This window comes from Trichoplax adhaerens, genomic scaffold (genome assembly GCF_000150275.1).
Source record: "Trichoplax adhaerens TRIADscaffold_3 genomic scaffold, whole genome shotgun sequence".
Classification (NCBI taxonomy): domain Eukaryota; kingdom Metazoa; phylum Placozoa; class Uniplacotomia; order Trichoplacea; family Trichoplacidae; genus Trichoplax; species Trichoplax adhaerens.
This window is the reverse complement of record NW_002060945.1, coordinates 1,739,763-1,755,072: the sequence shown is the minus strand read 5'-3', so window position 1 is coordinate 1,755,072 and position 15,310 is coordinate 1,739,763. Positions and strand designations below refer to the sequence as shown.

The 15,310-nt window shown below is 34.2% G+C and overlaps 2 protein-coding genes across 2 annotated transcripts; one reads left to right on the top strand and one right to left on the bottom strand.

Annotated features, from left to right (window-relative positions):
* Positions 1 to 284: 284 nt before the first annotated feature.
* Positions 285 to 6,075, top strand: TRIADDRAFT_54209 (uncharacterized protein; the record flags this gene model as incomplete). The annotated part of the gene is made up of 7 exons (XM_002110823.1): positions 285 to 342; positions 690 to 944; positions 1,912 to 2,055; positions 2,153 to 5,234; positions 5,360 to 5,445; positions 5,531 to 5,700; positions 6,046 to 6,075. 7 exons carry the CDS (start codon positions 285 to 287, stop codon positions 6,073 to 6,075), a joined length of 3,825 nt encoding a protein of 1,274 aa, XP_002110859.1.
* Positions 6,076 to 9,484: 3,409 nt separating this feature from the next.
* Positions 9,485 to 14,901, bottom strand: TRIADDRAFT_23201 (uncharacterized protein; the record flags this gene model as incomplete). The annotated part of the gene is made up of 19 exons (XM_002110291.1): positions 9,485 to 9,586; positions 9,691 to 9,821; positions 9,900 to 9,998; positions 10,082 to 10,277; positions 10,345 to 10,480; positions 10,650 to 10,849; positions 10,935 to 11,315; positions 11,398 to 11,519; positions 11,598 to 11,712; positions 11,806 to 11,898; positions 12,057 to 12,509; positions 12,627 to 12,866; positions 12,954 to 13,010; positions 13,108 to 13,347; positions 13,466 to 13,651; positions 13,786 to 14,004; positions 14,099 to 14,342; positions 14,466 to 14,529; positions 14,685 to 14,901. Coding segments are annotated over 19 exons (3,495 nt in total), but the record flags the coding sequence as incomplete, so codon positions are not given.
* Between the last annotated feature and the right edge of the window lie 409 nt (positions 14,902 to 15,310).

Below are 15,310 nucleotides of genomic sequence, written 5' to 3'. Positions count from 1 at the left end.
CGCTGTGGAGATGGAATTGCAAGAGTGTGAGAGAGAAATTGACATCTTGTAATCTACAGAGCCAATGGAAAGGTGTTAAAACATAGCTCTAAATTAATTTGTCAGTAATAGCTATAGCTGTAGTTATAAATGGCGATTTTTAGATTGGATTGTAATAAATTATCACCTAAAGTGTGATACCCACCGTCATCTTTTCCATTCGATCCTTCTAAAATCCTAAAGTATAAATACCTCTCTATCGATATTTTTCTCACCAGTTCTAAGACGGAAGCTTTTCGACAGAAATGGGAGGTAAAATTTCTCGACTATTTTTTGCAATCCTATTCTTAGGAGTTGAAGCAGGTAAATAATGATGCTATATACCTAACTAGTACTCCAATACTTTATAACTATTCTTTTCCTGTTTGTATAAGAACTGAACTATAAGCTTGTACAGATTCATAATTACACATAAATGAGTGCAGGGAACTCAGCCAACAAATGCACGTGCTTTGTCATGTTAACATCGTAAAATATGAGGAGCTGTAATAGCTGAGGAATCATTTGTATTCTAAAATATCCAATTTAATGTGGTCTCGCTAAATACTCACCTTACAATCCTGAATGCAAACTTAATTAAAGTAGAAAAGATTTCAGGAAATACATACCGTGTGACTCGATATTTGATCGATTTTATAATTTGATTACAGAATTATTAAACGGATGCCATCGATACTCTATATATGATTTCTCTCATGAAAATGAACGTAACTCGTCGGCTAAGCTAGGAATTGGATATGGCCGAAACCAATATCATACTAATCACGGTTGGTTTCGATTTCGAATTCGAACTGATGTTGGCACTTATGATGGTAAGATTAAGAGCTCTTGTTCAAATCGAATTGGTGCTCCGATTTGTGGGATGGATCAATGGCGATGGATAGAGGATAAAATACCTTATAACGGTAAGTACAAGATATTGAGCAGGAAGCCGGGGCACTACACGTAGCTGTAAAGTATGATCAAACTTTTAATTTTAATGTAGCCGTACTAAAACAAAGTTTAATATTGGCTCTGAGTGTAGAGGATAGATACTTGTAAGGAGGGACATTAAAGCATCATTCTGTATACTATTTTCAACAAATACTGTACATTGCGAACGGTCTTCTAGGGTTATGTTGATCAATTAATCTAATGAAGTCTGTATACTCTGCAAATCGTGATCTACAAGTTATGAAGCTTTTAGAATTGGCAGGTCAAAATTAGACCTACTACGATAATTGTAAAAAAAAACTGCCCTCTAGCTCATAAGAAGTCTCTTTTCTTCTTAGTATTCCCTGACATGGGTATCTAGACTTTATTTAGGTCAATCAGTCAATCTTCTGACATCTTCCGTGAGATATTTACTTCTGCGGTAATTCCAAATAAGTGCATCGAAATTGTTATTACAGTATACTTGACATTACTGCTACTATTACATTCAAGGCGTTACTTGTAAGAAATTTTTAATGTACAATTTCCAGTTCTTCTTCTAACCTCAGCTTAGGTCGAGCAACATCAAGCTCTATATAGTTTACATGAAATTCTCGCGTTCCAAATTCTAATATTTCACCGATAGTTAGTATTGTTCATTACTACAGCAATATAAAAATACTTCAAATATCCGGTACTTATTCCTATAACCTCAATTTTAGTCTGCAATAATATTAGATTCTTATATGAGGATGGACGATTAGCAGGAAATTATTATATATTGCTTCAACTGAAAACATAATAGCTTTCATATAAAAGTAAATGTAATTTCTACCACGTGAGGAATTTTACTGTCATTCCTTGAAATTATCTTCACATATCGGTCGTATAAAAATAGAACTGGATCTAGCACCATCTTTATATTACTGAAATTACACCATATTCTGCAAATTTATACAGGAAGTACAAACAGTTACTTATATAAGCAGGACCTATGCATACATGATCAAACCAAGATTATAATTCAGCAATGTCGCCCTGGTTATTACGTTTACTACCTACAGGTGACCGATCTACCGCTTTATTGCATTGTACCTACGTCAGGTAAAGGACAAGATGCTTAGCGAGCAATAAACAATAAGATTATTTTCGGAGCTATATTAGCCTCGTTAAATTAATTTTTTAATTGATGTCATGATAGGCAGTATAATTGATCAAGACGATGCCAAAATCAATCATGAAGTGAAATGGCGCGCCGAGAAAGGCCCCTATTTTATTACGTCTTCGATGACTATTGGTACTAAAGGAATTCTAACTATCGAAGAAGGAACTAGGATAGTTAGTGCCGAAGGAATTAGTATTACTGTCCATGGTCGTTTGATAATACAAGGTTCTCAACTTCAACGAGTAGCTATTGGAACTAATGGCAAGCAATGGCAAGGAATAATAATACATAATACCATACCACTAATAACTCAGCTAAGCTACTTAGATTTATATCATGCTGGTGGAAGTAAAACTCCCGAAAATGCTGCAGCAATTACAGCTAGAGGAAGCAAATTGATTATTAACAATGTGGCAATCACAGATAGTTTTGGTAATGGTATTGCTCTTCATGGAGCAAATATGACTATCCACTCATCTAAAATAATTAATAGCCGCAACCATGGGCTATATCTTCGTTCCAATAGTAATATTGCAGTAGTAGATTGTCGCATCGCAAATAATGGTGGCTACGGAATGAAGAGCCTCGATATAAAGGCTAACATTCATCTTGAACGAAATATATTTAATAGCAACACTATGGGAGCTATAGAAGTTATCGCAGATCAAGGAACAATTAGTAATAATGTTATTATAAATCATAACATCTCTTTCCCTCATCATCTTCTCTCAGCTAGTTTTAGCCGTACAAGTTCATTTACTGATAATAACATTTCTCATAATATCGTTAATGGAAAGAAATCTTGGATGCTTTACCTTGGCAGTCATATTCAATATTTTCAACGCAATACTATAGTTTACAACACTGCAGACATTATTACCGCCATCTTTGTCCAGCAAAATGTAATCAATGCAACTAATAATATATTTAATAATTTTTATGGAAGCTTTGAACTAATCACATTTAATCATCATTATAATCCAGTTGGAAGCATTGATCATATTGATAAAGGTTATATCGATGCAAGATATTGCTACTGGGGTAGCCGTGATATACTTGAAATCGCTAAGCGAATTCATGATTTCAACGATGATAATCAATTGCCTCCCATCTTATTTCGCCAATTTCGATTGAACAACGCTACAGATAGTGCAACAGCAACAACTTCATCTTCTACAGTTATATATCACTTTGATGCAATTGTCAATCATGAACGATGGTTAAAGAATAAGTATCATGTTATTCCGTCAGGAATTAACCTTGCAGTCTGGTATCCTGGCCAGTTAACCATAGCACCAGGTTGCCAAGTAAGATTTAATCATCAATCTAAAATGATAGTTTACGGTTCCATTCAAGCACAAGGCGATAATAACACAAGGATTGTTTTCATGCCCAATATTAATCAAGGCTATAAAAACAAATTAAATGACAATCATGATCATTTCCATTGGCAGCTTGTATTACAGAATGGATTCTTTCGCTATGTTTCTTTTCTTCGAGGGAGTAATAACATGATCGATATCGTTAAAAATTATGTCGAATTTACATACTGTCAATTGCATGGTGCTCAAGGCAATGCCTTATTGCTTCGAAAAGCAAAATTAAATATTTCGCATAGCTTAATCGAAAAGAATCATGGCTATGGCATTCAAATACAGAATCCAATTGGAACAAGTTATATTGACGATTGCTTATTACGATGGAATCAAGGAGGAATTCATATATCGGGCAGAAATGAATTCCAATACAGTCAAGTATGGATACGTAATAATATTCTAGGCAATCAGATAGGAAATCAAGCTACATTAGCCTTCAATATTAGCCAAAATCGGATGTTAACGCTGCAGAAAGAAGCAATACAGCCCCAACGACCAGATATTTTCGTAATTAATAATACGTTATCCCATAATTATATATTCAATCATCCCGTTATTGATATTTTTCTAGCTAAAGGAATAAGGGTTGCATTCAATTTTAATTATATCATACACAATATCGCACAAGGAGCTCCAATCATGTCTGTTAACTGTCAAGGAGTTGGCAAATGGAATGGAAGTCAATTTAATAACAATCAATTCATGGGAAATATGGCAATAAGCGTTACTAAGGATCAAAACGTTGCCAACAAGTCTTGCCTTGGCGTAACTATTTGTAATCAAGAAGGCCAAAGTTCCTACCGTAACAACATATTATTAAACTATCATAATCGCTACGAATTTGCTGATGAATCAAGCCTTCCTTATCATGATTTTATTGATGCTCGCTTTTCTTATTGGGGTAGTCACAATATTATTGGAATTAGCGAACGAATTAATGATTTTCAACAGCGTCGTTGTGGTTATGTTGTCGATTTTTATCCATATGCTATGGATAAACAGTTAATGCCAATCACGCCAGAATTTCATATTCATGATAGAGATATTGATCAAGATGAAACTTGGAATTCAACTAGACCTCATTTAATCTATCGATCTATTCGACTTCATGCTAAGGCTGTTCTTCATATTTTAGATGGGGCAACAATTTATTTCTATCCAACAACTGCAATGAGAATCGACGGTAAAATCATCGCTAACGGTACAAGGCGTCATCGAATTCGCTTTACTTCTTTCTTAGGCCGTCGTGCACATCCTGGGGATTGGCAGCAATTATCCATCCATAGCAAATTTCAAAGTTTATTCTCGTATTGCGATTTTGGTTATGGAGGTTTATCATCAGCTATGGTGAAAGTAACTGATTTGAGCGCTGCTTTCTATCAATGCACCTTTGCTTATAGTTTGCATCCATTGCTGCAAAGTCATCGATCTATTTGTCAAATGTGCTCTTTGATTACAGTTGATCCAAATAAATTCCAAATCGAATCCAATGACATACATGTAGCTGTTGGCAGTGATGTTCCACTCCATATACATTTCATCGGGACTGATGCCGCTTGGATAGAATATTGTAAGATACGAATTGATGGGCTATCATCGAAGATGTATTTATCTTATGGTCAGCAAATAAACGGCAGTTGGTTTTTATCATGCCAACAGATTCGTGGCAATGATTTAAGGCTTTATGCTAATGATCAAGTAGATCAACGGCTAGGGTCGACAGTAATAACATTATTTGTATCGTAAGTAATCTCTTTCAATGTTTATTAATAATTATAATGAGAGCATTTTAGCTGCTAATCACAACATTAATACGATTAGTTTGGATAACTAATTTACATATCAACTCGGTTGTCGTAACGGCTAGGCATAATGAGAGGATGATAGCTCGATCTTGGTTTTCCTTGACCCTCATAACTGACCGAAATTTCACTACAACCGCAATTACAAACGGTAAGTCTACTTGGTAAGATACTCGTATAAATAGCAAATCTATTTCCTACTTATCGACTACTATATTTATCCTTCACTATTTTAGAATACCGAAATGGGACCAGAACCGATCATCCTGCTACAACGGTTGTAGTTATAATTACAGTCTGTTCTATAATCCTAGCGATGGGACTAATTATCACCATCGCAACCTGGATGTACTTTCGGTACGGAAGACGATTTCCATGGCAGCGAATGGATAAAGAACATGAAGAGGTACATTTTAATTTATGACCGTAATATTATTAATTACCTTTAAAGCTATAAAATTGGCAAAAATGCATTAATCATTAGTAATGGGACTAAAGTTTGATCCTTTTATTCGCTTAGCCAGAACATATATACTTGTAGAAGTAGATGAATAGCTGATGAAATACTCCAAATGAAGTAATTGTTATGGTAATGCAACATATTGATGGCAAGACTAGAATTTATCATCATGATTACATCTGTGACCTGAATCGTAGTAATATTAGATCTACAGTAATTGTAATCAACTCTTGTTTTCATTTATTAAGTCAATAAAATAACCTCAAACGAAATTATTTATTTGCATGTTAGTCGTTGACTGACGGAAAAGGAATGGCATAGTGTTTATTCTACAGTTGTAATTTCTAAATTCTCTGCTTATAGGTACTATAAAGAACTAGTAACCAAAATATGAAATTATGAATTAAATTAAATTAAATAATTATCTACTGCATAACATCTATAAGGGTTAACTGTAAATTAAATTAATAATGAGCATGACATTACCAGATTGGTTTGCACTTAACTAGACAATCGATTACAAAGTGTAAACTACAAAGCATCGTGATTGCATACTTCAGGAATAAATTACTTATTTATATATGTTGCCTGATCCAACCGAATAAGCATGCAAGCTTGGTTGGATCAGACAACATATATGCATGCTAATGTAGTAAGATTATCAATTATCGATATCATTACTAACAGTAAATTCGATAATTGCTTTAACTGCGCTATTACAGTATCAAATCTCATCAAGTTTAATTTAAAAAAAAATAAGATCCTTTCGGTATTGAATTCAGTTTATTTGGCAGTCAAGGTACCAGCATCACAAATACAGTAGTTAGTACAATTATTAAACTGCACGAAAATAGTTGAAAATATAATTAGAGTTGGCAAACTTCACAGATAGTTATTTACAATAGGAACTGGTCAAGCCACTATAGCGCTTATATAATCGTAGAATTGTCTTCATAACCTGTACACGTAACGAAGTATCTTACTTTGCAAAACACTGTTTTAAATTAATCTAAAGCTTCGTTTAGCAACAAATTGTCGCTGTGGCATGAAGAGAAATAAACAATGTTTGCCTAAATATAACTAATCCTCATTATCCTCACTTCCCGTCCAACTATTATCTGAATCAATAGCGGCTATATCATCTTCACTCCCTTCATCTTCAAACTTGTAGCTAGCTTTCGTTGCTGTTCTACGAGGTCTAGCTGCAGTAACTATTTCTACTTCATCTTCATCGCTAGATATAATGACTTTCCGTGATTTTGGGGCCTTCGTATTAACTTTCTTTTTCGGGCCTTTAGTTTCATTGAAATTAACAGCTGCTGTCGCAGTTAGTTTCTTGCTGGTAGCCGCTGCCTACAATTATGTATAAATATTCAAATTTTAACAATGTGTTACCTGCACCAATAAAACTTATTTCAATTTGATGATGGCATCAAGTAATCAAGACGAGTACTATTCTAAGATAGCATACTACAATAAACGAAAGAATTAAAGATTCTAACGGCACAAAATAAAAATCGTGGCATAGCAAATTAACAGTTATAAACATCTTCATATATACCTAACTTCCATTCAACAACACTAGCCAAATGCTATTAAACATAAGTATAAGGAAAATAAGATTAGCTTGTAGTGCTTACTTTTTGATTATTACTGATTTGTTTCCGAGGTGATAGTGACACGAATTTCTTAGTGTTATTTGCTGCCGAGCTGGAGCTATCTTTGCTCGAGTTTGTTTCACGTACAGGTGGTAGCATGAAATCATCATCATTGCTATCACTATCGATTACTTGCACTTTCTTTTTCGATGCCTGAGCTTTCTTACCGACAGAAATTCCTTTAGGTTTAGTTACACGTGGCTTTCGTTGGCCACCAGGATTGGTTTTCTTTACAGCCTTTGTAGCTTTTTTAGTAGCTGTAACTTTAGCTTTCTTAGCTGGCTTATCATCATCAGATTTGTCAATATCATCTAAACTTCTCCTATTAGGTAACTTTGAAGCTGTATTCATATCTGAGATAGGAGCAGATTCAGTAAGTGGTTGTTCTGACCTATTAGCAGCCTCAACGTGCTCAACCGGAGGTGCTTGTTTGCGTGCAGTCAATTTGTTTTTAGCCGGAGCACTGATATTTGCACTTTTTCCACGTTTATTACCTATGGCAAAACTAATGTCCTCATCATCTGATATTGTGAATGCGTCATCGTCATCGAGTTTATTACTTTCACCGTAATCATCTTCTTCCTCATCCGATGAGAAACGATAGGCCTTTTTGGTAGCAACGCGCTGAGTACGACGAGCAGGCCCACTGACAATATTACCAATGTCGCCAATATCGCTGTCATCACTGCCGTTGTCGCTGATACTGCCCAAGCTAAAATTATCATCTTCTATAAGATTATTTTTCGGCTTAGGAGCTTTCGCTTTCTTTAATTTCATTCTATCGGCCAACGACATCATATACTGATCTTCCTCGCCAATGTTGTCGAAGTCGTCAATTACATCTTTTATATCAGATGGGGACACTTTTGTTGCCTTTTGCTTCTTTATCACGGGCTGATCTTTACGTGCTTGTTCTTGTTTGCCTTTCTTTGTTACGCGGCCTTTAGTCTTCTTTCCCATTTTTGGCGTAATACCTTTGCAAAGTAATTCCTCCTCTCGCTCCTTTTGCTCAATTTTCTGATGCAGGAAAGAAATTTAAACGTCAGAATTTAATTTTCAAAAAATTGTTCCTGGAATATTAGGAAAGAAGGAAAGTAACTAAAATACGAGTAGTAATACTGTAGAATTAATAATATAAAGCATCAGGCTGTGCAATGACTCAAGTCTACAGGTAAGGTTTGGCAGTTAGTAGTGAGTAGCATGTAATTTCTTATTCTTTAATTACATTATTTATATACCACACCCTGTGCACTAAAATAAATGTTTTGAGATATTGAAATGTGACTACAGTTAGCAATGTACTGTGAGCACACGTGCACCGTACAGTACCGGACTAGTAAGTACATTACTGTATCGCAGAAGGTCTGGTACTGGAAATCTGTCATGTGATATTTTCAATCAACGAATAATGTGAGATCATCAAATGATATCAATTTGGCATGATGTTTTTCAATTAGTTAACTATAAGGAAACGTGGGGTTTGTGGGTCTAGTTTATATTTTAATGCACGTATACCGAATTGGCAATTTTGTGATGTGGTATTGTTTCGCCTTAAAAACGCTGCAGTTTTTCAAATGTAATTTATATCTTATTCAGACATCAAGCCCCGCTAACTACGGCTCACTGAGTTTATCACACGTTCGCTTGTTAGTAGCTGTATTCATGAAATTATTAGAGAAACAAATATAAAAGTACAAGCTTACTACAGGGTAATTGCAATTTTCTACCTTCGTCGCACAAGTCTAGCATAGCAGTTTACACTCAGCATAGACGTCAGTCGGCTATGTTATACCATGATTATATAGTACAATTAGAATTCCATCGAACAAATTTCGAGTTACAGAAGGCGGACATGGTACGAGTAAAGTAAAATTAGTATTTAATCCCCAAATTTAACTGCAGTTACTATGCCTAAATTTACTTTACGGATAATTTTTACTGCCTAAAGTTAAGGCTTATAAAAGTGCCTATTTAATGTTTTATTTCATATTGGTATATTTGATATCTACTATACTTTTGGGAAGATTCATCACTATGTGGCAGAAGAACTATTCATATAATAAGAGAAATCATCAATTAATGTAACTCACTTCCAGCTCTTCGAGGAAAACTTCAATATCTTCAAGCCATAGCATTTTAGGAGTTTTCTCCTTTAATGTTTGATACTCAGCAATCTAAGCACATTTTAATGATATCAAATTCAGTTTACAATTGTGCAATTAAAACATTACAGATATTATAATATTTAAAGAATATTACGGGCGTATTTGCAAGTTACCTTTTTGTTCTTGTTGGCAATGAGTTCATCTTTTCTTTCTTTAGTTAAACTCCACATGTTCATATTTAATATATAATTAAAATCTGGGCCTTCGTCCGTTTCTTGCTCAGATGCATCGCTTTCTTCACTTTCTAATATAATTATCAAGTAGTAAAACTAAGATCCTTGCTGATTTAGCAATAAACAAGTTGAGATTAAAAAATCATTACCAACGACGGATTTCTGCTTATTTTGCCAGCTTTTAACAGGATCAGAATCAAAATTTGCTGATTTCAGCATTGCGATCAGGTCGCGTTTACTCTTATTTTCTAGAGTAAAATAATGTCGCGGTTAATTAATGATAAATAAGTCATTGAACTCACTAAATTGTACCACCTATTCACAGTTTTACCTATAGCAAGTTTTCCATCAATCTTTTCCAAAATAAATCGTGCTTGATTGCTTAATTTTCTAGATTCAGCTTCCAAAAGTCCTTCTAACCATTCTTTACGTTTCACATAAAATTCCAACTTTGTTTCATAAAATTCCTTCAAAATTTCTTGAGCATTTCCGTATCTTCGTAGACAACCATGAGCATCAAACAGGACCTATACAAAGAGGATTACGTCGATTTATAACTCTCTAAAGCATGAGTCTAGAAAGCTACATTCTTACCATACTATTCGTGCTGAAACTGCCTTCTAGCTTAAATTTCTTTAATAGCCCAATTTTTTCAGCAGCTTCCATATTAGCTTCAGTTAGAGTGACAATAAATCTAACAGTGGTATCCGTGTGATATTCTTTGTAGTTGCTAAGAAAAGACTTTCTAAGTTAGAGATACTACTTATAATTCTCACAATCATGTTGCTTTACTTCTGATCTATTTGCTTAAGAGCAAGTCAACTTATACCATATATTCAAATGCTGCTGTAGCACTAACAGTATGGCAATTGAATGCTACCAAAACTAACTGCTCGTACCTTATAAAACTTGGCGTTTTCTCACCACCATGCAACATAGGTTCCAAAACGCCTTCTTTGTAAGCTTGTGTCCACGTACGAATTGGAAGTTCGACAATTTCAAGGGTGGTTTCATTTATTTTCTTAATAACACCATCAATCTGGTATTTATTCTCTTCAACTTGTTTGATTTCACCTTTAAAATTTTTATACCATGGATGCTAAACAGGCATAAATTAGATTAAAATAATTTACCGACGAGCTATAGCTAGATGTATAAACTATATATAATTGCAAAATACATACCATCTCTATCGGCTCCTCTCCAGCTAGTAAGCGCTTCAAATTATCAACGATTTCTCTCGGATTATAATTCGGTATACGTGTGCTGTAACCTGTTCCAATACCTTCTGCTCCATTTACCAATACCACAGGGATTAAAGGAGCATACCAATCAGGTTCAATCCGCAGATTATCTTCAAACTGATATTCTAATAACGGTTCATCCTTTTGATCGAACATATACCTAGCCACGGGACTCAACATAGTGAATATGTATCTAGCGCTAGCGCTATCTTTACCACCATGAAGTCTCGTTCCAAATTGACCAATAGGTTGTAATAAATTGATGTTATTACTTCCCACAAAATTTTGAGCCAAATTAATTATAGTTCCCATCAAACTTGCCTAATTGTACAGTAGGTAAGCAAAACTCCTAATTAGATATAGAACATTGTAATACCCACTAAATGAACAAGCATATAATCACCTCGCCATGATGATAAGCTGACATTTCTGCTACTGAACCGGCTAACTGAGCTACTTTGATATCTTTCTTATCATTGCGTTTAAAGCAAGTAAATAATACTTTCCGCTGACCTGGCTTCAAGCCTATATCATCAAAATATATTAAAAATTAATCATATTTATATATCCTCGCCCTATCAATGTAATAGCTGTGATACTTACCATCCATCAAAGAAGGGATTGAACGTATGTTATCAGCATTGGAGAAATGAATCAGTTCTTTGTTAACAAAATCACTATAGCTGATATCGGATACTTCTTTACCATATAGATAAGGCTAGAATGTGCATAATTTGGAAAGAATTGGAATAATTTTTAGATCGTTTAAGAAATATGCAAATTATATAATTTCTAATTATTACTTCCTAACCTCAGGCTTATTATTCAACTTTCGATTCTTTTTGTCTTCCATACTTTTGTTGAGCCATTCTTTCCTTTCACTAATCATCTTCTTACTAAATGCCTAGACAATAGTAATTTAATTTCATTTAATTAGCAATCTGACATAGTAAGATGTCATCTTCAATTACACCGAGAGAATAGACTGCTCGTAATAATTAAAATTATTGCAATAAATATTTCATAAATCCTGAGATAATTACGAATGTAGAATTATCTTACAAGTTGTATAGCAGTATCGTCGTCGTTGCCATCATATCTGAATGCAACGCGATGTCTAGACATATCTGCGAAATATTCTTTGGCTTCCTTTGGTGTACTGGTTCCGAGACCTTTGTAATACTTTACTTTCCATGATTTATAGCTAGCAGTATTTTGTTTCCATTCTTCAAATTCAGGTATACTATAAAAGGCTATTTCGTTTTTACCCTTAGTTACTTTCACAATAGGGGTTATAAATTCCTTCAAAAAGGGTTGTTGTAAAAGTGAAGGCCAATTATGATGTATAAAATTGATTAAGAGTCCTTTTATATGAGAACCATCTTGATCTTGATCAGCCATTATCATCAAATTGCCATAACGCAATGATTTCAAGCTGACGTCATCATTGTACTTCTTGTTATAATGAAGACCCAAAATTTTGATAATGTTGTTAATTTCAGCATTTTCCATAACCTATATGAGGTAACATGATTAGAAAGGAACTTATATCAAAACAGTGTAACATCTATTTTTAGGAAATGTAAAGCAATCCAACGACTTGCCCGATTATAAAACAAATATGACACTCACCTGCTTAGAAGACGCTTCACGAGTGTTTAATAATTTCCCACGTAAAGGAAACACACCATATTTATCACGACCAACTACGGATAATCCTGAAACAGCTAGTGCTTTTGCTGAATCACCTTCCGTTAAAATTAAGGTGCAATCACTGGAATTTCTAGTTCCTGCATCGTTAGCATCATCGAGTTTGGGAATGCCTTTAAGCTTAGAGTGTTTGGATGCCGAACACTTCTTTGATAGTTGTGCCTATAACCAAGAAATGAAATGTTAAGAATTATTTCGTAAGCACGCTAACATAATCATGATTTAGATATTTTAAATACTAAATTTTACCTGAGTTTTAAACCTAACCCAATTCAATATTCTTTCGACAACACCGCATCCCAAAGCCTAGCGAATAAATAGTATCGTCCTTAAGCAAAAGTTACGTTGTGTATGCATATATATACACTAGATTTGGCCATAAACTATACCAAATTAAGCTTACTCCTTTAATAAATTTTTCGCTCAAATTACAGGACGATCCGAAAGATTTAGCACGAAGTGTCATATTTTCTTTTGTTTGAGAGTCAAACGATGGATTTTCGATCAAGCAATTGATAAAGACCCACATATGATTTTTAATTTGATAAGGCTTTACATCGATTCCACCTTTGTTCTTCTTTTTAACTGCGCCCATCAACTTTTCAACTAACTGATCCACGACATGATTGACATGAGTACCACCCTATTGTGATAAGCAAGAATCACGTTGACTGATCTAGATAATTTAGCGTCAACTTTCTTATAATTCCTTTATACTTCTATACACGAGATAATATCAGCATTAATATTATTAATTTTACCTTCGTAGTAGCTATGCTATTGACGAAGCTTGCTTGCTGAAAGCCTCTATCACTAGCTGTCAAGCAAACTTCCCACCGACCATTAACAATTTCGTGAGTGATTTTACGTTTTTCCTTGTCTTCTTCTCCATCATCCTTTTCTTCATTTGCCAGAAACAGTTCCACATAATCCTTAAACGTTTTTATCTTTAAGATGGCAAATGTTATATTTTAGTTCCCAACATGAGTTTTATTACTTCATCAAAATGTAGTAGAAATCATCTATTTATGTATAACGGCAATCATTAGCAGGAGAACAAATACATAACTGCAATACTTACAGGTATTCGATCACCATTCAAATAAACTTTAACACCTCTAGCTGCTGCAGCTATATCGTAAGCTCGGCGAGTCATTAGCGAAACAATATCGGAAGTCAGATGTGTTAAACCAAATTTTTGTAAATCTGGTTTAAAAGTAATACACGTAAATTCTTGCTTGGATTTTTCAATTGCGGTAATCTTAGGTTCTCGTGCCTTAGACATATTGTTATTCCAAGTCTAAATATAACGATGTGAATGCTGTATTAGCCAAGTAGATAAATACATATAAGAATCGATTCATAACTTGAATCGAAACTAATAAATTCATTACCTGTGAGAATTGTTTACCAGAGTCAGCAGAATAAGTTTCCACTTTAAATTCTGTGCTGAATATATTGCAAAGTTTAGCACCGTATCCATTTCTGCCGCCGGTAACTTTGCGCTCATCATCGTTATAATTACTCGATGTTAATAAGTGACCAAATATTAAGGTCGGTACATAGACATTTTCTTCACGGTGTATTTCTACTGGAATACCGCGCCCATTATTCCAAATTTTAAGCAAGTTGTTTTCGCTGTGAAGCAAAAATTTATGTTTACATAAGTTAGTACAGGAAATCGATAGAAATTTTATAGATACAATTCACGTATTCCTTGTGAAATATTAATGACAACTATTCCGAATGTAAAATCCTTACGGGTCAATTGTAATTTTGATGGTATCCATCCTTGGATCTCGTTGCTTATTATCCGCGGCATTAACTAGTATACAAAATGAAAGAAATAATAATTTAGACGTTGCATTTAGGACAAAAGAGCAAGCTTGAAAAGTATTTTAATAATCATTGATTCATTGTAATAATATTGTACGTATTCTATCAAAGGTATGATACAGTTTGCATTAGTGAGTAGCACACCTAAAATTTCATCAAAGATTTTATACAAGCCAGGAGGATAAGTAATGCTCTTATTCATCATCTTGCCATCCTCGATAACCCACATAGTTTGCGTGATATGCTCAACTGATCCGATATAGGTATCGGGTCTAAGGAGTATGTGTTCCAATTGCGATTTCTTTTGATAGATCCTTTCGACAGATAATCGCTTGTTTTTCTTGCTAGGAGTCTTCTTCTTAACGCCATCTACCACAGAGTTTTCCTATTAATTGAAATACATGCCATATATCGCATGTTAGCAGTGCGAAATCTAATTGATAAGTACTAGATAGATTGTTTGATAAAACTTCAGAAGTAGACAATGAGACAAGAGAATTGCTATTCCAGACTTTAGATCGAAATATAGTAGTAAAGCAGTATCTGTTTTAATTGGGAATAATAAATTATATCGAGTCTAGAATATAAGCATAATTATCAACTTTATATTGTAATGTCTAATCTTGTTGGATGACATGATTTTTACTGTTAATAACATAAAAAAAACGTAAAACTAGGACTAGGATCCCATCTAGTTAGATCAGCAAGATACTATGAATACCAAGTTGTACAGTCATGTAGCGTATGTCATAATTGTGTATAACTATGAT